The 21,864-nt window shown below is 42.2% G+C and overlaps 3 protein-coding genes across 5 annotated transcripts; 1 reads left to right on the top strand and 2 right to left on the bottom strand.

Annotated features, from left to right (window-relative positions):
* The first annotated feature begins 2,118 nt into the window (after positions 1 to 2,118).
* LOC148067762 (polyadenylate-binding protein 1A) lies at positions 2,119 to 6,364 on the top strand. 2 transcript variants are annotated; one of them, XM_087805088.1, is made up of 16 exons: positions 2,119 to 2,405; positions 2,695 to 2,918; positions 3,175 to 3,368; positions 3,471 to 3,586; positions 3,766 to 3,905; positions 3,995 to 4,089; positions 4,170 to 4,307; positions 4,378 to 4,473; positions 4,539 to 4,811; positions 4,882 to 4,975; positions 5,077 to 5,199; positions 5,268 to 5,410; positions 5,486 to 5,570; positions 5,647 to 5,777; positions 5,851 to 5,945; positions 6,015 to 6,364. In XM_087805088.1, the coding sequence occupies exons 2-15, from the start codon at positions 2,726 to 2,728 to the stop codon at positions 5,938 to 5,940; spliced, it is 1,911 nt and encodes a 636-aa protein (XP_087661214.1). In that variant the 5' UTR covers positions 2,119 to 2,405; positions 2,695 to 2,725; the 3' UTR covers positions 5,941 to 5,945; positions 6,015 to 6,364. The 2 variants fall into 2 exon arrangements, with proteins under 2 accessions (XP_087661214.1, XP_087661213.1); XM_087805087.1 differs by having other exon boundaries at positions 5,851 to 5,941.
* A 1,660-nt stretch (positions 6,365 to 8,024) lies between these two features.
* LOC148067763 (uncharacterized) lies at positions 8,025 to 16,273 on the bottom strand. Its single transcript, XM_087806308.1, has 8 exons — positions 16,185 to 16,273; positions 15,799 to 16,101; positions 15,555 to 15,670; positions 15,425 to 15,443; positions 15,222 to 15,344; positions 15,061 to 15,162; positions 14,975 to 15,003; positions 8,025 to 8,315 (listed from the first exon to the last, which is right to left on the bottom strand). Exons 1-8 carry the CDS (start codon positions 16,231 to 16,233, stop codon positions 8,025 to 8,027), a joined length of 1,032 nt encoding a protein of 343 aa, XP_087662434.1. The 5' UTR covers positions 16,234 to 16,273.
* Positions 16,274 to 18,584: 2,311 nt separating this feature from the next.
* On the bottom strand, positions 18,585 to 21,783 carry ypel5 (yippee-like 5). Of its 2 annotated transcripts, none has more exons than XM_087805890.1 (3): positions 21,673 to 21,783; positions 21,010 to 21,158; positions 18,585 to 19,337 (listed from the first exon to the last, which is right to left on the bottom strand). In XM_087805890.1, the coding sequence occupies exons 2-3, from the start codon at positions 21,148 to 21,150 to the stop codon at positions 19,116 to 19,118; spliced, it is 363 nt and encodes a 120-aa protein (XP_087662016.1). In that variant the 5' UTR covers positions 21,151 to 21,158; positions 21,673 to 21,783; the 3' UTR covers positions 18,585 to 19,115. The 2 variants fall into 2 exon arrangements, with proteins under 2 accessions (XP_087662016.1, XP_087662017.1); XM_087805891.1 differs by lacking the exon at positions 21,673 to 21,783 and adding an exon at positions 21,525 to 21,635.
* Positions 21,784 to 21,864: the final 81 nt, after the last annotated feature.

Raw genomic sequence — 21,864 nt, forward strand, 5'->3', positions numbered from 1 at the left:
GGTTCTGAAAACCGGTTTAGTTGAATATGATTTACATCACAAAATAGCAGCTTATTTGTTCCTACAGCTCCACAGGACACACATCTGGAGAAGATGCAATTGGAACAATGGTGTTTTGTCTTGGTGCTGGAAAACCCAGCCACTCTTAACACTTGCTAATAATACCTGAGTCTGTGTGGTTCCTGGTTAAACACTTTCTTCAAATAAAGGACAAAGTGGTCGATCCGGTTGAGTTAGCTTCTTTAATTAATAAAAATGTCTTATAGTTGATCTCCAGGTTCTTCAGCATTTTCTCTTTAAGCAAATAAAACATGCTTTTCTGTCGCTTCAAGTGTATTAAAGCCTTCAAAAGTATTTCATTTTAAAAGTATATACCTTTATGTACCTTGATGTTTTCTGCCTTTGCATGAAATATCATTGATGTGTAAATGAATAAAAAGTTGAAAGGAAGGAAAATATTGAAGACTGGTGACTTGTAGTGAAACATTTACTTTATTACTTGGCCAAGGTGAGAATCAATGTCGTCCCATAGCTTAAGCATGGTAGCTCTGTGAAGATAATATATATATATATGTCTAAATATATACATATATATATTCTAGAAGTTGAACATTCTTGCCTCTTGTCAAGCCTGACTGACACGACTGAATGTGAGTGCCCTTTTTCTGTTTACGTCCGGAGACACTGCAAGGATCCACGACATTTAACAATATTATCTTTATATGACTGGATTTGTCGTTGAGGCTCCTCTCGTCTATTTACTTTATTCTATACCATCAGAACTTTGTTGACGTCTAAATTATTTCTCAAACTAAAGCTTAAATTGAACGTGTCTTAATTAAACTAGATGATGTATCATGCCAACTGCTTTTTGACTTATGTGTACTTTCAGGGTAGAAATTGTACGATTATTTTTCTTTTTCCCATTCATATTTAAGTTTACTATATGTCTCCTTTAGTCGTTAAAATTGTAATGTCGAAACCAAATTTCATAAACTAGATATTCTTATAACATTAATAGCTCATAAATTATTGTGGCTATGTTTTTTTGTTTATTTTTTCAAGTCAATTCATAATTTAAAACACCTAGTACATACTAAAACACCTGATATTCTTACATCGAGCAACTAGATAAACACTAGTAAAGTCCATTATAGTAAGTACTATTACATGTCTTTATTCTTCCCACATTGTCGCACTAGTTCAACAGTACAAATACGTACAAATATTTAAGTACAAATATGAAAGGAATATTTAATAACAAAATTATTTTGTTATTCAAAATATATATAGGGAAGGAATTCCAAAATCTCTGGGTTATATATGAGCATAATAGAAAAAAGGAATACACAAACAGAAAATGTATAACGACCTCGGAAATTTTGTTGTATTATACTTTTCTGTTTTTGAATAGTATTTTTTTTTTGTGAACCTGAATGTTTACGTACAGATATCGTGCGTGTGATAGGTGTTTGGGTGTGAGTGAGTGGAAGTATGTTTAGTGTCTGATAATTGTGTTTTTGTTTTGTATTGTTTAATATTAAATAAGAAGAGAAAATGACAATAAATATATATTTTATATATATATATATATATATATATATATATATATATGAGTGTGTGTGTGTGTGTGTGTGTGTGTGTTCAGACTAGGTACATAGCAATACAGACGCAGAAAATATACCATAATTGACATCTAAAATAACTAGTAAAATAGGGATATTAAAATAACGTTAAATGTGATACAACTGCACCAGATTCAATTTATAAGCCCAATATTACATGGACATCAGCGAATCTACAAAAACAAATCTCTAAATATAAAAATTAAATGTGAACGTCTTAAAAGTGTATATACGTTATATAATCGATGAATATACGTTATTATTAATTGTTTTTAATCTATAACTACCATGTCGCAACCATGTATTTCCGGGCAAAAGAAAACTATGTTTATCATAAATTAATTCGTAAATCGAGCCTCTGTCGTCTGTCCTAGGATAACCACCGATAAAGTTATTTCAAAAGTGTAGCGTATTTGACTGGATTCGGCCAATCGTAAAGCAGAACGCGCTCTCGCGAGACTTGAGGGTGCCTGGCGCTGGGCTGGAGTGTAACTCAGCGGAGTGCCCCGCGACCTTCCTTTCAGTCCCGTCATCCGTCTGCGGAGGGTGTGCTTCGGAGCTAGTCTCGGCACACTTTTTATTATTATGAAACACACCACAAGCTAGAGAGCACACGCAGACATATTTTTATAAGAAAAGCTAAAAAAAAAAAATCGGTGAAGCAGGATTTAATTTGCCAAAAAACCCAAGTTAAACGAGGACGAAATCGACTGCGTTCAGACGAGAGCGAAAGACGGAGGAAGAAACGCCTGTTAAAGCCAATCTACTAGTGTCGTAAACGTGGGTAAAACGATCAACCTTGTGATACTGCTCTTGTGTTTCCTACTGTCTTGTGTATTCCTTCAAATATCGCATCGCTGTGACGAGTTGTAACCGCCCGGGAGCGCTGGATGTTAGCCGCATTAAGCCAGGCCTCGGTCCGACATCTTGCTTATCATGCTTAGCCCACGTTGCTAACCAGGGAGCTAACAAGCTAGCTTCCTATCCAAGCGTGGTTTTAAACGAGTCTGGCTCGACGTGTTTGATTACAAAAGTACACGTATATATTGAATCTCCTTGTTCTTCACAGGTATAGTGGTTGTGAACGATCTCCGATCGAAATGAATCCCAGTGCGCCCAGTTACCCCATGGCCTCCCTCTACGTGGGGGACCTGCATCCAGATGTTACCGAAGCCATGCTGTACGAGAAGTTCAGCCCTGCAGGGCCGATCCTCTCCATTCGAGTGTGCAGAGACATGATCACCCGTCGATCCCTCGGATATGCCTATGTCAACTTCCAACAGCCGGCAGATGGTAGGTTTTTATATTGCGGAAGTCATGTAAGCGATGGATGACCACCATCTTGTTCGTGTGCTGCTCTTTCGTTATGCGTGAATGTCTCTTACTTACACGGTCTGTTTTCTTCCCTAAAAGTTCCTTCTAACTGGTCAGCGTTGCCTTATGTTTCGGGATCACATTTCTACACCAGCGCCATCTTGTTTTTTTAACGCTTACCTGGCAACTTGTCACCCCTCCCCCCCTTACTCAAATTTGTGTTTTGTCTTATCAGCTGAGAGGGCCCTGGATACAATGAACTTTGATGTGATAAAAGGCAGACCACTCCGCATCATGTGGTCCCAGCGTGACCCCTCCCTGAGGAAGAGCGGCGTGGGCAACATCTTCATCAAGAACTTGGACAAGTCCATCGACAACAAGGCTCTTTACGACACCTTCTCTGCTTTCGGGAACATCCTGTCGTGCAAGGTCAGTGGCGTATACACGTTTGTCTCCCTAAAAAACACTACTACTCTGCATGATGTGAGCGTGAGGTTTGACAGGCATGGCGTTTTCATTCTCTTTTTTAAGGTGGTTTGTGATGAGAATGGCTCAAAGGGCTATGGATTTGTGCACTTTGAGACCCATGAGGCAGCAGAGCGTGCCATTGAGAAAATGAATGGCATGTTGCTCAATGACAGAAAAGTGTAAGTGTGATTTAATCATTTGGATAATACATGTTTTGAATCTTGTCAACAGTTTAATTGCAGTGTTCTGTAACAGCACCGTTTTTGCTATCGTTGTCCCACTTTTTAAATAATCAATGAGTGTGGGAGTGCCCTCGTGTTGCAGTTCACAGATGGCTTATTCGTGGTTTTTAATACAGGTTTGTCGGACGTTTCAAGTCCCGCAAAGAGAGAGAGGCTGAGCTCGGAGCTCGCGCACGAGAGTTCACTAATGTTTACATCAAGAACTTTGGTGAGGACATGGACGATGAAAAGCTGAGGGAGCTGTTCAACAAATATGGTAAGAATTTAAACTGAAACGTTTTAATAAACATTTCCGTTGTTGATGTATTTTAACACTTTTTTTTAATTTACTTTTTTTATGTCAAGGACCGGCTCTCAGCATCCGCGTGATGACCGATGACGGTGGGAAATCAAAGGGATTTGGTTTCGTCAGCTTTGAGAGACACGAGGATGCACAGAAGGTAAATCCAGCTTTTTTAACTTGATCACTTGTTTGTTTGTTTTTTCCAATGTGTGATTTCAAACTTTCCTGGTTTGGCAGGCTGTGGATGACATGAACGGCAAGGAGCTCAACGGCAGACAGGTGTATGTCGGCCGTGCACAGAAGAAGGGTGAGCGCCAGAACGAGCTCAAGCGCAAATTTGAGCAGATGAAGCAGGACCGCATGACTAGATATCAGGTCAGTCTGCAACATGTAACCTGGTTTACAAACGCATGCGATATTTATGGTCGTTTTCTTGCGTCAACAGGGTGTCAACCTGTATGTGAAGAATCTGGACGACGGCCTCGACGACGAGCGTCTCCGCAAAGAATTCTCTCCATTTGGAACCATCACCAGTGCTAAGGTTTTTATCTCTTAGTTCTTCTGAAGGTGCTGGAGTCACTCTGTAACCGTGGATCTGCGTCTCAGGTGATGATGGAAGGCGGTCGCAGCAAAGGGTTTGGCTTTGTGTGCTTCTCTTCACCCGAAGAGGCCACCAAAGCGGTGACTGAGATGAACGGCCGCATAGTGGCTACGAAGCCTCTGTACGTGGCTCTTGCTCAGCGCAAGGAGGAGCGTCAAGCCCACCTGACCAACCAGTACATGCAGAGAATGGCGACAGTCCGTGCTGTGCCCAACCCGGTCCTGAACCCCTACCAGCCCGCCCCACACTCCGGCTACTTCATGGCAGCTATACCTCCGGTGAGCCATTAGTGTTTTTGAGTTTTCCGGCGTCCTCTCTTGGAGATATTAACATGTTTTTTAATATCAGGCTCAGAACCGTGCTGCGTACTATTCTGCTGCCAACCAACTGGCCCAGCTCCGCCCCGGTCCTCGTTGGGCCACCCAGGGTGTGCGTCCACAGCGTAAGTTTCACAGCCTAAAGCGAGATGTTATTTCTGTTCATCTACATATTTTTAACCTCACATTTGCTGCTTTACTGAGTTTCTCTTCCCACTCTTTTCAGATTTCCAAAACATGCCCAATGCAATGCGACCTTCAGCTCCCAGGCCCCAATCTTTCAACACCATCCGTCCCAACGCGACCGCCAACACCCAGGTCCCTCGCATGATGTCCTCTCAAAGAATGCGTAAGTTTTAACACCCAGACATTGAAGGCAGCGCAGTAGTTTTAATGGTGTCCATCTCATCCCATCAGCCACCCAGGCCCTCAACCAACGCCCTGCCAGCGCCTCTGCCACCGCTGCCCCCGTGCGTGCCATGCCACACTACAAGTATGCTCCTAGTGTGCGCAACCCGCAGCAGCATATGGCGTCCCAGCCGCAAGTTGCCATGCAGCAGGTATTTTTTTAAACATGCTACTTTTACCTCCAATGGTGATGACTTGAAGCTCAACTTCTGTCCATTGTCCTGTAGCCTGCTGTTCATGTCCAAGGACAGGAGCCCCTGACCGCCTCCATGCTGGCTGCCGCTCCTCCTCAGGAACAGAAGCAAATGCTGGGTCAGTACCATTCGATTTGTGGTGGACGTCTTACAATGGAACTTTTTTTTAACTGATCCCTTTCTTCCGGTCTCAGGTGAGCGTTTGTTCCCATTGATCCAGACCATGCATCAGTCTCTGGCTGGCAAGATCACCGGTATGTTGCTGGAGATCGACAACTCTGAGCTTCTCCATATGTTGGAGTCACCCGAGTCACTCCGCTCAAAGGTCGGTGCTTCTCAACCTTCAATGTTTAACTCCTGAAAACACAGCATCTTAACAAGTGTGTGTGTGGTTCCAGGTTGATGAAGCCGTCGCTGTGCTTCAGGCTCACCAGGCCAAGGAGGCTGCTCAGAAGTCCACGACTCCTGCGGGTGTTCCCAGCGTTTGAGGTGCGTCTCTCAGTTCCTCCTGCTGTGCGTTGAAGTTTGGCCATAAAAACTGACTGTTCTTTCCTCGTTGCAGAGCATTTTGAAACCTGCTTCACCGATGGAAAAAGAGAAAAAAAACTTAAACATTGAAAAACCTAAAACACTGAAAACATCGAAAAACGATAAATTATTTCTTAAAAAAAGAAAACTTTGAGTCTGCCGGGTCTAGGGAAGGGTTGACTAGACCTTGTTCATAAACAAAATTTGTCAAAAAAAAAAAGCAAAATATGAAAAAATTAAAATCGTAAATTTGCATTCCTGTTTTATGTCATTTTAGTGTTCGTGCTCAGTCGTGGTACCACATTGTGTGTGTGCGCCCTGAGTACTGTGAAGGGTGAAAAGTTTTGTTGACAGTAATGACTAATAAATTCTTGATCAAATTGATCTGCTCTCGTTTTTTTGCAGCATGTCTGCACCACTCGTGTTCTCCACTAGAGGTCAGGTCATTCTCTGGTTTTATTTCTAGGAAAGTGTATTTATCACCGTTTTTAGGAATCCCAGGTTCTAGCAGCAGCTGTTCCATGACAATGAAAGGTCCGATGTCCTTGAAGATCTGTTGATTCAGGTCTATTGTGTATTGACTTGATACACCTGCACACATTAATGCCACCAAAGACTCATTAATTTAACAATGTGATGGTCAAATGATGCAGTTGAAAAAAACTTTTTTACACTAGAACTATATGCAATATACATTTATTTTCTAGCTAAATGGTATAACTTCGGGCTTAAGTCCCTTAATGTATTTACACACACAGTTTAAACACTAAGAGATTAGAAACTTAAGTCACGGTGTATTGAGTTTAAGGTGTAACAGTTCTGTAGCTAGAAACCTCAAATACTGATCTCGGGCTTAACCGTTATCTCAAATTTTGACATGTCTTTTTCTTTTGCATCAGACAAGATGTGATGATGTGGATTCATGATTATTTGAAGATGCATCTTTTTACGCTGTTCCGTGTGTCTTGTTCAGGCGGACCGCATGTACACAAATTGAAAATATAATTTTCTGAAAAATGGAAAAACTCATGTTTTCATTAAGTTGATGTTTTTAAACTGGTCAAATCGTCTCTGATATTGGGAAATAATATCTGGCAGGCGACGTGAACGCAAATAACTTTTGCCCAAATGTTAATGTTTTCTGAAGTCTCAAAAAAAAGACTAATGTAAGGATTTAAATTATTGCGTGACCATTTCTTATGGAAGGAGCTCAATGCCAGTTCCATTATTCAATATTTGTTATATTTTAATTTGGATTATTCAATATTTATATTTTAATTTCAATGATTCAACATTTGTTTAATTTAATTCAAATTATTAAATATTTGTTATATTTTAATATCAATTATTCAACATTTGTTTATTTCATGAGATGTAGTTTAAGATGTTTAAACTACAAACGTTAAAACAAAGTTGATACTTTGTCATGAAAATATCTTAACTGAGCAGTGATGACGTCACCTGATCGTTTTTGCAAAGTATGATCCAGTAAATCAGTACTCGTTTGGTTGTCTTTTTTTAATATTGAATTTAAAAGGCTACGAATTAAAAAATATTGAATAATTATAATTAAAATATAACAAATATTGAATAATTAAAATGAAAATATAACCAATTACTTTAAAATTAAAGTAACAAATAATGAATGATTGAAATTATTTCAACCTTTCAATATTTGAAAAAAATATTCAACCATCCAATATTCCAGGAATAATTGTTTTTAAGTTTAAAAGATAACTATTGGTTCGTCACTGGAATGTTTATATTGCATTTTACACTTAAGAGTGCGTTATTAGTATATACAAAAATATATAAAAAGAACGGAAAGTAATTTGGAAAAAAAAGATCGCATTTTGTTAACATATATGTTAATGTGGTATAAAATACCAGGCAATCATTCTGTTGACGTTTCTTTGACTCAGAAAAAAAGCTTATAATCCCCGTGTTTGTGTTTTCTCGTTAAGACTCTTGTAACAGTTTATTTTGGTGTCTAAACAAGCAAGAATTCAGAGGTGGAGCAGAGTTCAGGGAGGACCAGCTTTATTCAGAAGCAGAGACTTCCTGTCTGCAGAGCACCTGCAACACCATCAACTGTATCAGCATAATCCTCATTACCATCATCTTCATCGTCATCTTTAGCATCACCTGCAACACCATCAACTGTATCAGCATAATCCTCATTACCATCATCTTCATCGTCATCTTTAGCATCACCTGCAGCACCATCAACTGTATCAGCATAATCCTCATTACCATCATCTTCATCGTCATCTTTAGCATCACCTGCAGCACCATCAACTGTATCAGCATCACCTCCACATGTGTTTGTGCGTCTCTGTCAATCAAATACAGCAGTAGTGTCATCAGTAGTATTTATGTGCACAACTCTACTATCACAAGTATGTTCAGTAGTACTTCTGTGAGCAACTGTACTAGCATGAGTATCGTCAGTAGTATTTATGTGCACAACTCTACTATCATAAGTATCTTCAGTAGTACTTATGTAGGCCACAGTACTAGTATGAGTATCATCAGTAATACTTCTGTGGTCAACTGTACTAGCATGGGTATCTTCAGTGGTACATCTGTGGTCAACTGTACTAGCATGAGTATCTTCAGTAGTACTTCTGTGGTCAACTGTACTAGCATGAGTATTTTCAGTAGTACTTCTGTGGGCAACAGTACTAGCATGAGTATCTTCTGTAGTACTTCTGTGGTCAACTGTGCTGGCATGAGTATCTTCAGTAGTACTTCTGTGGGCAACAGTACTAGCATGAGTATCTTCAGTAGTACTTCTGTGGTCAACTGTGAGCATCCAGGGCTCGGACATTGAGCTGGTGGACAGCTTCAAATACCTGGGTGTTCACCTCAACAATAAACTGAACTGGTCCACACACATCAACGCCGTGTACAAGAAGGGCCGAAGTCGCCTCCACCTCCTGGGGAGACTGAGGTCCTTCGGAGTGTGCAGACCACTTTTAAGGACCTTTTATGACTCCGTGGTAGCCTCTGCTATCCACTACGCTGTGGTCTGCTGGGGAGCAGCAGCACGGACCGGGACAGGAAGAGACTGAACAGGCTGGTCACGAGGGCCGGCTCTGTCCTGGGCCGCTCGCTGGACTCGGTGGAGGAGGTGGGAGAGAGGAGGACACTCTCCAGACTATCCTCCATCAGGGACAACACTCTTCACCCACTGCACCTGACCGTGGAGGAGCTGGCCAGCTCCTTCAGTGGCTCAGGCACCCCCAGTGTAGGACGGAGCGTTATAGAAGGTCCTTCATCCCAACTGGTGTCAGGATATTTAACTCTCTACTTTAAATATCCTGATGCTAATCCGTAGTGTGTTTTTCTTCTCGTGTGTTTTATTTTATTTTTTACTTTACTTTTTTGTTTTTATTTTTATTTTATTTTATTCTATTGTATTTTGTTAATAGTGTTAAATTTCTAATTTTGTAAATAATTGTATATTTTTAAGATCTTTTTTATTTTATTTTGTATTATCTCTTTTATTTTTATTTTTTTCCTTGCACTTTATTTTTTTAAACTGCGCTGTTGTAAAAGTGTGTTTCCCCTCTGGGGATGAATAAAGCTTTTCTATTCTATTCTATTCTAACTGTACTGGCATGAGTATCATCAGCAGTACTTCTGTAGTCAACTGTACTGGCATGAGTATCTTCAGTAGTACTTCTGTGGTCAACTGTACTGGCATGAGTATCTTCAGTGGTACATCTGTGGTCAACTGTACTGGCATGAGTATCTTCAGTAGTACTTCTGTGGTCAAATGTACTGGCATGAGTATCTTCAGTGGTACATCTGTGGTCAACTGTACTGGCATGAGTATCTTCAGTAGTACTTCTGTGGGCAACAGTACTAGCATGAGTATCTTCAGTAGTACCTCTGTGGTCAACTGTACTGGCATGAGTATCTTCAGTAGTACTTCTGTGGGCAACAGTACTAGCATGAGTATCTTCAGTAGTACTTCTGTGGTCAACTGTACTGGCATGAGTATCATCAGCAGTACTTATGTAGTCAACTGTACTGGCATGAGTATCTTCAGTAGTACTTCTGTGGTCAACTGTACTGGCATGAGTATCTTCAGTAGTACTTCTGTGGTCAACTGTACTGGCATGAGTATCTTCAGTGGTACATCTGTGGTCAATTGTACTAGCATGAGTATCTTCAGTAGTACCTCTGTGGTCAACTGTACTGGCATGAGTATCTTCAGTAGTACTTCTGTGGGCAACAGTACTAGCATGAGTATCTTCAGTAGTACTTCTGTGGTCAACTGTACTGGCATGAGTATCATCAGCAGTATTTCTGTAGTCAACTGTACTGGCATGAGTATCTTCAGTAGTACTTCTGTGGTCAACTGTACTGGCATGAGTATCTTCAGTAGTACTTCTGTGGTCAACAGTACTGGCATGAGTATCTTCAGTAGTACTTCTGTGGTCAACTGTACTGGCATGAGTATCATCAGCAGTACTTCTGTGGTCCACTTTACTGGCATGAGTATATTCAGTAGTACTTATGTGGTCAACTGTACTAGCATGAGTATCTTAAGTAGTACTTCTGTGGTCAACTGTACTAGCATGAGTATCTTCAGTAGTACTTCTGTGGTCAACTGTTCTAGCATGAGTATCTTCAGTAGTACTTATGTGGGCAACAGTACTAGCATGAGTATCTTCAGTAGTACTTCTGTGGTCAACTGTACTGGCATGAGTATCTTCTGTAGTACATCTGTGGTCAACTGTACTGGCACGAGTATCATCAGCAGTACTTCTGTGGTCAACTGTACTGGCATGAGTATCTTGAGTAGTACTTCTGTGGTCAACTGTACTAGCATGAGTATCTTAAGTAGTACTTCTGTGGTCAACTGTACTAGCATGAGTATTTTCAGCAGTACTTCTGTGGTCAACTGTTCTAGCATGAGTATCTTCAGTAGTACTTCGGTGGGCAACAGTACTAGCATGAGTATCATCAGTAGTACTTCTGTGGTCAACTGTACTGGCATGAGTATCTTAAGTTGTACTTCTGTGGTCAACTGTACTAGCATGAGTATCTTCAGTAGTACTTCTGTGGTCAACTCTACTAGCATGAGTATCATCAGCAGTACTTCTGTAGTCAACTGTACTGGCATGAGTATCTTCAGTAGTACTTCTGTGGTCAACTGTACTGGCATGAGTATCTTCAGTAGTACTTCTGTGGTCAACTGTACTGGCATGAGTATCTTCAGTAGTACTTCTGTGGTCAACTGTACTGGCATGAGTATCTTCAGTGGTACATCTTTGGTCAATTGTACTAGCATGAGTATCTTCAGTAGTACTTCTGTGGTCAACTGTACTAGCATGAGTATTTTCAGTAGTACTTCTGTGGGCAACAGTACTAGCATGAGTATCTTCAGTAGTACCTCTGTGGTCAACTGTACTGGCATGAGTATCTTCAGTAGTACTTCTGTGGGCAACAGTACTAGCATGAGTATCTTCAGTAGTACTTCTGTGGTCAACTGTACTGGCATGAGTATCATCAGCAGTACTTCTGTAGTCAACTGTACTGGCATGAGTATCTTCAGTAGTACTTCTGTGGTCAACTGTACTGGCATGAGTATCTTCAGTAGTACTTCTGTGGTCAACTGTACTGGCATGAGTATCTTCAGTAGTACTTCTGTGGTCAACTGTACTGGCATGAGTATCATCAGCAGTACTTCTGTGGTCCACTTTACTGGCATGAGTATCTTCAGTAGTACTTCTGTGGTCAACTGTACTAGCATGAGTATCTTAAGTAGTACTTCTGTGGTCAACTGTACTAGCATGAGTATCTTCAGTAGTACTTCTGTGGTCAACTGTTCTAGCATGAGTATCTTCAGTAGTACTTATGTGGGCAACAGTACTAGCATGAGTATCTTCAGTAGTACTTCTGTGGTCAACTGTACTGGCATGAGTATCTTCTGTAGTACATCTGTGGTCAACTGTACTGGCATGAGTATCATCAGCAGTACTTCTGTGGTCAACTGTACTGGCATGAGTATCTAGAGTAGTACTTCTGTGGTCAACTGTACTAGCATGAGTATCTTAAGTAGTACTTCTGTGGTCAACTGTACTAGCATGAGTATTTTCAGTAGTACTTCTGTGGTCAACTGTTCTAGCATGAGTATCTTCAGTAGTACTTCGGTGGGCAACAGTACTAGCATGAGTATCATTAGTAGTACTACTGTGGTCAACTGTACTGGCATGAGTATCTTAAGTTGTACTTCTGTGGTCAACTGTACTAGCATGAGTATCTTCAGTAGTACTTCTGTGGTCAACTGTACTAGCATGAGTATCATCAGCAGTACTTCTGTAGTCAACTGTACTGGCATGAGTATCTTCAGTAGTACTTCTGTGGTCAACTGTACTGGCATGAGTATCTTTAGTAGTACTTCTGTGGTCAACTGTACTGGCATGAGTATCTTCAGTAGTACTTCTGTGGTCAACTGTACTGGCATGAGTATCTTCAGTGGTACATATGTGGTCAATTGTACTAGCATGAGTATCTTCAGTAGTACTTCTGTGGTCAACTGTACTAGCATGAGTATTTTCAGTAGTACTTCTGTGGGCAACAGTACTAGCATGAGTATCTTCAGTAGTACCTCTGTGGTCAACTGTACTGGCATGAGTATCTTCAGTAGTACTTCTGTGGGCAACAGTACTAGCATGAGTATCTTCAGTAGTACTTCTGTGGTCAACTGTACTGGCATGAGTATCATCAGCAGTACTTCTGTAGTCAACTGTACTGGCATGAGTATCTTCAGTAGTACTTCTGTGGTCAACTGTACTGGCATGAGTATCTTCAGTAGTACTTCTGTGGTCAACTGTACTGGCATGAGTATCTTCAGTAGTACTTCTGTGGTCAACTGTACTGGCATGAGTATCATCAGCAGTTCTTCTGTGGTCCACTTTACTGGCATGAGTATCTTCAGTAGTACTTCTGTGGTCAACTGTACTAGTATGAGTATCTTAAGTAGTACTTCTGTGGTCAACTGTACTAGCATGAGTATCTTCAGTAGTACTTCTGTGGTCAACTGTTCTAGCATGAGTATCTTCAGTAGTACTTATGTGGGCAACAGTACTAGCATGAGTATCTTCAGTAGTACTTCTGTGGTCAACTGTACTGGCATGAGTATCTTCTGTAGTACATCTGTGGTCAACTGTACTGGCATGAGTATCATCAGCAGTACTTCTGTGGTCAACTGTACTGGCATGAGTATCTTGAGTAGTACTTCTGTGGTCAACTGTACTAGCATGAGTATCTTAAGTAGTACTTCTGTGGTCAACTGTACTAGCATGAGTATTTTCAGTAGTACTTCTGTGGTCAACTGTTCTAGCATGAGTATCTTCAGTAGTACTTCGGTGGGCAACAGTACTAGCATGAGTATCATCAGTAGTACTTCTGTGGTCAACTGTACTGGCATGAGTATCTTAAGTTGTACTTCTGTGGTCAACTGTACTAGCATGAGTATCTTCAGTAGTACTTCTGTGGTCAACTGTACTAGCATGAGTATCTTCAGTAGTACTTCTGTGGGCAACAGTAATAGCATGAGTATCTTCAGTAGTACTTCTGTGGTCAACTGTACTGGCATGAGTATCTTCAGTAGTACATCTGTAGTCAACTGTACTGGCATGAGTATCATCAGCAGTACTTCTGTGGTCAACTGTACTGGCAGGAGTCTCTTCAGTAGTACTTATGTGGTCAACTATACTAGCATGAGTATCTTAAGTAGTACTTCTGTGGTCAACTGTACTAGCATGAGTATCTTCAGTAGTACTTCTGTGGTCAACTGTACTGGCATGAGTATCTTCAGTAGTACATCTGTGGTCAACTGTACTGGCATGAGTATCATCAGCAGTACTTCTGTGGTCAACTGTACTGGCAGGAGTATCTTCAGTAGTACTTATGTGGTCAACTATACTAGCATGAGTATCTTAAGTAGTACTTCTGTGGTCAACTGTACTAGCATGAGTATCTTCAGTAGTACTTCTGTGGTCAACTGTACTAGCATGAGTATCTTCAGTAGTACTTCTGTGGTCAACTGTACTAGCATGAGTATCTTCAGTAGTACTTCTGTGGTCAACTGTACTAGCATGAGTATCTTCAGTAGTACTTCTGTGGGCAACAGTACTAGCATGAGTATCTTCAGTAGTACTTCTGTGGTCAACTGTACTGGCATGAGTATCTTCAGTAGTACTTTTGTGGTCAACTGTACTAGCATGAGTATCTTCAGTAGTACTTTTGTGGTCAACTGTACTGGCATGAGTATCTTCAGTAGTACTTCTGTGGTCAACTGTACTGGCATGAGTATCTTCAGTAGTACTTTTGTGGTCAACTGTACTAGCATGAGTATCTTCAGTAGTACTTCTGTGGGCAACAGTACTAGCATGAGTATCTTCAGTAGCACTTCTGTGGTCAACTGTACTGGCATGAGTATTATCAGTAGTACTTCTGTGGTCAACTGTACTAGCATGGGTATCTTCAGTAGTACTTCTGTGGTCAACTGTACTAGCATGAGTATCTTCAGTAGTACTTCTGTGGGCAACAGTACTGGCATGAGTATCTTCAGTAGTACTTCTGTGGTCAACTGTACTAGCATGAGTATCTTCAGTAGTACTTCTGTGGGCAACAGTACTAGCATGAGTATCTTCAGTAGTACTTCTGTGGTCAACTGTACTGGCATGAGTATCTTCAGTAGTACTTTTGTGGTCAACTGTACTAGCATGAGTATCTTCAGTAGTACTTTTGTGGTCAACTGTACTGGCATGAGTATCTTCAGTAGTACTTCTGTGGTCAACTGTACTGGCATGAGTATCTTCAGTAGTACTTTTGTGGTCAACTGTACTAGCATGAGTATCTTCAGTAGTACTTTTGTGGTCAACTGTACTGGCATGAGTATCTTCAGTAGTACATCTGTGGTCAACAGTAGTAGTACAGACAGTGAAGTAGTTCAGAGTGTTTCACACTTACAAGGATGTTGTCAGGGGATCTCTGGTTTCCTGAAAAGTCAAACGTTAGTTTTTCCATCAGCAGAAAATGTTTCAATGTTTCCTCACGTAAAGCTGTGACGAGGAGGATGGTGACCACGGTGAACAAGACCAGTCCAGCCACACGCATCATCAGCATCACATGTTTCACAACACCAGAGGATCTCAAAGCTGAAGGACGCAAAACAGTGTGACTCACAGTATGACCCTGTTCATCAAGGTACACTCACCTGCTGGTGATGTCACTGCTGGTGATGTCACTGCTGGTGATGTCACTGCTGGTGATGTCCCTTCGGATGATGTCACTGCTGGTGATGTCCCTTCGGATGATGTCACTGCTGGTGATGTCCCTGCTGGTGATGGTCAACAACATACAAGTATCTCAGACTCTAGAGAACTCCTGTGACGTCACAATCATCTCATGATGACTCACCTGCTGGTCTGAAGTGGAACTGAACTCTGTATTGGTCTGAGACTTCACAGGTGAACCTTTTGTTGAACAGGTGGAAAGAAGAAGGAAATTGAACAGCAGCAGATCTGCAGGAGGTCGACCTGGTCTTCACCTCAGAGATATCTTTAGGTATTTCTAGACCATCCAACAGCCATTTGACCTTCTTGCAGAACCAATGGAAGACCCTACAGGTCAAGGCCACGTCACTTTGAGTGTCTACACGAGTCACTGATCGAAGAGAGAAGAGAACCAACGTCAACACGGGAAAAAACAGTTTCCGGCCTGTGTGAGACTGAGCAGGTGAAGCAGAAACATGAAGAAGAAGGAAACAGAAAGTTCTCTTGATGGACACTCACAGGAGACCACGCCCAGAGATGTTGCACGACTCTCAGAATTGTTCTTCTGTCGACAGAAGTAATTTCCATTATCTTCAGGTTTCACCTGCTTGATGTCCAGAGAGCAGTCTGGTGTCACACTCAGTCGCTTCACATCAACATCGCTCTCAACTTCTCCATCCCTGACCAACATTTTGGGTTTTCGCTTTCTATGAAAGAACCAATTGAATTCACCGCAGGACACCTGCTCAGGTATTTTGAGGTCACATGACAGAGTGACATCGTCGCCCTCCAGAACGAAGAGGGACGTTTTTCCAGCTGCTGCTGTGAAGACAGAAAGTGCGATGGACGACTTCAGTCCATCACCCACGAACATCTCCAGCCTTGGTGGTGTTGGATCATCTTACCTGTGCAGGTCAGCAGAATCAGCAGAAGACAAAAGAGTTGGTCTGACATGGTTCGCCGGTGAAGAAAATTCACTTTGAAATTCTCTTCAGAAAACTTCAGGTCATGCTGTGCTTGAAGAATGAGGAAGTGCCTCGAGTCTTGCCCTTCCTGTGTGGTCTCCATAATATTAGTGTGAGGTTTTCACTGAAAGAGTTGTTGGATTAAAATTATTATACACTATACGTAAACGCCATACTTAAATTAATGCTAAAAGATAATCAAAATATAAAGTCTAAATTACTCGCTTCATCTAAGAGTTTAAACATTTGAATACACATTCACAATTCAATTCAATTCAATTCAATTTTATTTAAAGTGTCTTATCATAACAAAGTTATCTCAAGACACTATACAGTTGAAATAAGACTACAGTTGATTAAGGAAAAATAGATCCAGAAATTCAACAAAGAGCAAGAAACAAAACACTGTACAGTGAGCTGTACAGTGAGCAATGGCGAGGAAAAACTTCCTTTTAGAAGGCAGAAGCCTCGAGCGGAACCAGACTCATTGTTGACGGCCTGCCGCTTTGACCGGCTGGGAGGAAGGATGGGGGGGTAGACAGATGGATAAGGAGAGGAGTGAGGGAGGATATAGTGAGAGAAAAGAGGAGAGTGTAGGAGGGTCCATGGGGGTGCTGGAGAGAACTCGGGATCTGATGACGTGGTGAAGATCCTGGATTAGCAGCAGCTCTGGAGGTGGATCCCTGGGGCTCCGGGAGAGAAATAAAAAGGTGTGGGTTTGGGACAAATGTAGACAATACACAGGTATACAGACTCCGGTGACGGGTGAAGATATATAGAGGGGAGAGGGGGGGAGGTTGAAATAGCCAGGCCAGAGCGCACATACCTAGCACAGCAGATCCAGACACAGGGGCCCAAGCCGCGGCAGGAACCCGCTGGAGACCAGGACCCGGCAGGCGAGATAACCACCAGAGCCGACCCCAAACACCAGCGAGAAGGCGGACCACCACCGGGGGCGCGAGAGGGCAAGCACAGGCGAGGACGTCCGAGGAAGCAGAGAGGGGGAGGCACCAGGCGCAGGCACCGGGGCAGGGGGGCAGCCACAAGAACCAGTCAGGGGATAGAGCCCCGGGGCCAGGCCGGGCCACGGAGGACCCCCAGACCTTCAGGCTGCCACCAAGTCCATAGCAGGGGACCGAGTCAAGGAGATAGGGATCCACCACAGCAGCGGCAGCGGAGTCCCCCCCAATACCCTTCGGACACGGCCAGTAGCCGGGTCGAGTGCCACCGCATGAGCCCGGGGGAGCAATGGCCAGGCACCGGCCCAGGTCCCCCGGGTCACAGGGGGGCCACGGTTGTGCGGGCAGGGCGGGGGCAATGGGGCTGCAGCCATCCGGGAACGGCCCCCAATCTTTGAACTGTAGACCGTCCCCAACAGCCGCAGCCCACCTCCCCCATGTCATGAGGGAAGTTTGGGGGGCCAGCAGTATTCCATGGGCGGTCCACGGTCTCTAAGGTGCAGAGGCCCCGCCCATCACACGTACTGAGCGTTGGAGCGACCGGAGCGGACTCCTGTTTTGACCGTTTTAGTGTTTCATCCATCGCTGCTTATCTAGTGTTTACAATAGTCGCTTCCATTTCATTGTCCAACTACAGACTGAGGGAGACACACCACAGGGACTCGGGGGGAGAGCACGACCACACGGGACTTCCCGATGGATCTAGCAGAGGATACAGGAGAGAGAGAAAGAAGTGAAGCTGCTCCAGGAGAAGGAGAACATCAGATGTTCTGCTGATAAAGCAGTGAAGGACACTCAGGAGATCCTCGACCAGATGATCCAGATCCTCCAGAGAAGAATGTCTGATCAGCAGTCAGATCTCAGCAACACACCGAGGACTTCAGGCGCAGTTGGAGCAGGAGACCTCCGAGTAGTGAGTCACTGAGAGTCACATCATCTACCTCCAGACCTTGACCTCACTCTCAGAGGTCAGCGAAGAAACGCTCTCTTCCACGACCAAACTCACCACTTTGAGGAAGTAACACCAGCCATGTCAGCCTGCAGGCACCAAGTCCAGGACTTTCTGAGAGACACGTGGACCAACATCCTTCTGAGACTTGATCCGCTCTAGTAGAAGAACTCACATTTCCCCGATCCTTCACGGTTTGCCAGTTTCTTTCAGGATCAACTTTACAATTCTTACTTTCAGATCTATTCATGGTCAGACCTTCCATCAGTGATCTGATCCAGACTTACACCCCAGCTTTTTTTTTCCAGAAAACTACACCTTTTTCACCAGATGATACAAGTCAACTAAAACAAGGACGAGGACATTTTTTAAATATGTCATTAAACTTTTCCTGTATTACAAAAGGCATTAAAAAAAAAAAGACAAAATGCATTTTCCATAAATATGGATTTATTTTGTTTGACCAAAACAATTCAAACCAATCAATAAGAATTTTGATGAAATACATTTAAACTCTTAAATACAGTCAACCGTATTTAAAAGTTTATTGTACAAATTCAAAAATAATAATAAGAAAAAAAACAGATGTTCAAGTATAGATCCCGAGGAGCTCCAACGGTGCAAAAGTGGTTCACAGTTGTGTTTTATCCGATTGATCTGCTGATGTTTAAAGTAAAAGAAGAACCGATTTTTTTTTCTGGCAAGGGAATGTTGCAGATAAATGGTGAACAATTGGGTCTGTAGTCAGAATTGAATCAATCTTTGTCATCACTTCCCTGCAGCAGCTGAAACCTCACAAACTCCACGCATGAGAAAAGAAACAACAGATTGGACACAAGCAGCCGAATCTCTCAACAATCCACTGCTTCCACTTTGAAGATATTCTGGTGTCACAGATGGCGGACCACTCAAGCAGCCATGCAGGAGGAGACTGGAGAAAAAAAGCGCGTCGTCATGGTGACCTCAGGAGTTGTCGGAGGGAGCGTGCTCGAACCCTTCGCTCTCCCTCACCAGCGCCCTCTCCAGGATCACACGGCCCTCCTTGTAGCGCTGACTCTCTTCCGTGGCGAACTCGTACATCCAGCCCAGCTTGCTGTTGCAGTTCTTGCAGCTCACGTCACGCACCATGTGTCTTCCCGTCAGCATGACTCTGTCCTGCACCTCGCTGTGCTGCAGGTTCACCACCTGAGAGGAAACATGTCGTCACATGTTCTGTCGTCCAAATAGTTTCACTTTTATTTGACAATGGTTTAAAGGTACTAGAAACATTTTCATTCTCTTAGTGACATTTTGGACCTTCGTGGTCAACGATAGCTTACCCTAAAACCTCCAGACTACTATTAAGAATCCTTGATAAATTCTGTGACGCTCCTCACCCTAAAGAAACCAAGTCAATCTTGTTTTTGTTTTTCTTGTGAATGAAACACTGACACTGGTTCAGAATGTGGTTTCAAAGCTGGAACCCACTTAATTGGTTCAGACTCATGATTTTTAAAGTTCAACTAATGTGAAACTCCAACTCTCCTGACTCACTCTCATGTTTCAAAAGTTGAAGTCTTCCTCTCCAAGATGCAGTAAGTTCCTCATCATGACCATGTTTTCAACTTATTACTTTATATAGTTTCTCTGAAACCTCGGCGAACGAGAGGTTACGAGAGCGGCGTCCATTATAAGGTAATAATGGCTTCACTCCTCCTCCAGCCAGCTGTAATCACACCCCGCTTTGTTTATACATCGAGTCCATGATGACAAACCTCAGAGTGGGTGTGGTTATGGTAAACAAGATTTAATCTCCAGAAAACAGTGTTTAATCACATTTTCTAATGTAAATGTTTCAATGTAAAGATAGTTTTGTACAAACAGTCACACACTGATGATAGAATATAGTCCAACAACAATTTACGACACACTTAAATCAACACATTAGTTGAACTTTAACATCATCTGTGTCCTATTCTGTGCTGACAATACAAACAGTATGCCGTAATAATGGCTTCAAGAAACACCTTAAGACATTTTTATTTGTTCTTTGCCCTGATTTTCTGGGACTCCTGTGTTTGTCTTATGTGTCTTGATCTTTTAAAGTATATATTTTAACTGTGTATTGTTTTTGATTGTTGAAGTGCTTTGTGACCCTGGTCTACAAAGATCTTTACAAATAACATTTACTTTACTTACTACAGTACTGAAAAGTTTTGATGTAATTGTCATCAATGTCTCCTCATTAGATAGATGGATCCATGACTTGATGGATGAATTAATAGTTTTGTAATCACCTGCAGTTAATACAAAACTCTGCAGCGAGAATTCTGACCTGCCCTAGTAGAATAACTCACATTTCCCTAAACCTTAAAACTCTTCACTGGCTGCCAGTTTCTTTCAGGATCAACTTTAAAATTCTGGTTCTTACTTTCAGATCTATTCGTGGTCAGACCTTCCATCAGTGATCTGATCCAGCCTTACACCCCAGCTCGGGCTCTGAGGTCTGTGGATCAGAATCTACTGATGATTCCTGAACACGCTTCAGGACCAGAGGAGAGAAATCCTTCCAGATTCTCTGAGACTCCTGTTCGTCTCTGTGTTATCTTGTATTGTCTTGATTGTTTAAGCGTTTTTTGACCCTGATCTAGAAAAGCGCTCTACAAATATAAATGACTTACTTACTTTTGTAAGGCAAAAAAAAAAATCACTTTCAGAATATCAGCTCAAGTAATGCTTGGTAGGACATTTTAGACCTCAGTTGGACGTTGTCCTTGACCTTCTGATAACTCACAAACCCGACCCGTTGATGATGATGATGATGATGATGATGATGATGAGTTCGGACAATAACGCGTTTGGCTTGACAGAGTGTTACCTTGTTGAAGAGGAAAGCCCGACCCGTGGCCCCTGTGAAGCGTGTAGAGATGAGCTCGGCCCTGTTGGTCAGTATGGTGTCACAGTTGGCACAAGAGAAGAGACGAGTCCCGCCAATGTGGTCCAGGAAGATGCGACCCATTATGTCTGCTGTGGAGAAAGAAGTACGAAATGTTACGTTATAAATAGAACAAGAATAGGGCAGAATGCTCAACCAGAGACTCGATTTCTAACGTGGTATGTCATGAACGATTAGTAAAGATTTCAAGATCCCTGTACTATTACTAATATTTTAAATACTAATTGAAAACAGTGGCATAAGGTGGTGTGGAAGGGTGACCACATACGCATTTTAAAATGCTGTGGTGAGTATTCACAAGAACTTAACTTGTGATGTGTTACACATTAAGTAGAACAATAAACCTTTATATGTCCCACTTTAATCCTATCTAGGTTTACTTAAAGTGCGTCACTGATACAAGTGTCGTATTCTTCACATTAAATCAATATATCCACCGAGAAGTTGGAACGTCTGGTTGTAATCCCAGTCAGCTCTGAATGTAAACACGCAGGAAGAAGGTTGAAGTGTCCTCTACGAACACACGTCGACGATGACAGGAGAGATAAACACGTCAACAAAAAGCCAGCGATTCGTGTCTCTCACCGTGTGTCAGTAAAGTTTAAATAGAATAAAGAACAAAGGATGGTTAAGTCGTCGTTTCTCGTCTGATGTTGACGAGGGTTGTAATGGCGTTTGTTGTGATGGGCCTCCACGGCTTCCGATCCAAAACCTTCAAAGTAAGAAATACTTGGGTCAATTTAATAGAATTAAACCTGTATTTCAATAAGGATAAGT

The sequence above is a fragment of the Callionymus lyra genome, chromosome 13 (genome assembly GCF_982586985.1).
Source record: "Callionymus lyra chromosome 13, fCalLyr1.hap1.1, whole genome shotgun sequence".
NCBI classification, from domain to species: domain Eukaryota; kingdom Metazoa; phylum Chordata; class Actinopteri; order Syngnathiformes; family Callionymidae; genus Callionymus; species Callionymus lyra.

Excerpts from the sequence above, each read along its gene's own strand:
- LOC148067762 (XM_087805088.1), top strand. The coding sequence starts at position 2,726 with ATGAATCCCAGTGCGCCCAGTTACCCCATGGCCTCCCTCTACGTGGGG. Across the intron at positions 3,369-3,470 it reads GGAACATCCTGTCGTGCAAG|GTGGTTTGTGATGAGAATGG; the intron begins GTCAGTGGCGTA and ends CTCTTTTTTAAG. Across the intron at positions 5,778-5,850 it reads CCGAGTCACTCCGCTCAAAG|GTTGATGAAGCCGTCGCTGT; the intron begins GTCGGTGCTTCT and ends GTGTGGTTCCAG.
- LOC148067763 (XM_087806308.1), bottom strand. The coding sequence starts at position 16,233 with ATGTCAGACCAACTCTTTTGTCTTCTGCTGATTCTGCTGACCTGCACA. Across the intron at positions 16,102-16,184 it reads GATTCTGCTGACCTGCACAG|CAGCAGCTGGAAAAACGTCC; the intron begins GTAAGATGATCC and ends CTGTCTTCACAG. Across the intron at positions 15,004-15,060 it reads CCTCCTCGTCACAGCTTTAC|GAAACCAGAGATCCCCTGAC; the intron begins GTGAGGAAACAT and ends TTGACTTTTCAG.
- ypel5 (XM_087805890.1), bottom strand. The coding sequence starts at position 21,150 with ATGGGTCGCATCTTCCTGGACCACATTGGCGGGACTCGTCTCTTCTCT. Across the intron at positions 19,338-21,009 it reads GGGCTTTCCTCTTCAACAAG|GTGGTGAACCTGCAGCACAG; the intron begins GTAACACTCTGT and ends GTTTCCTCTCAG.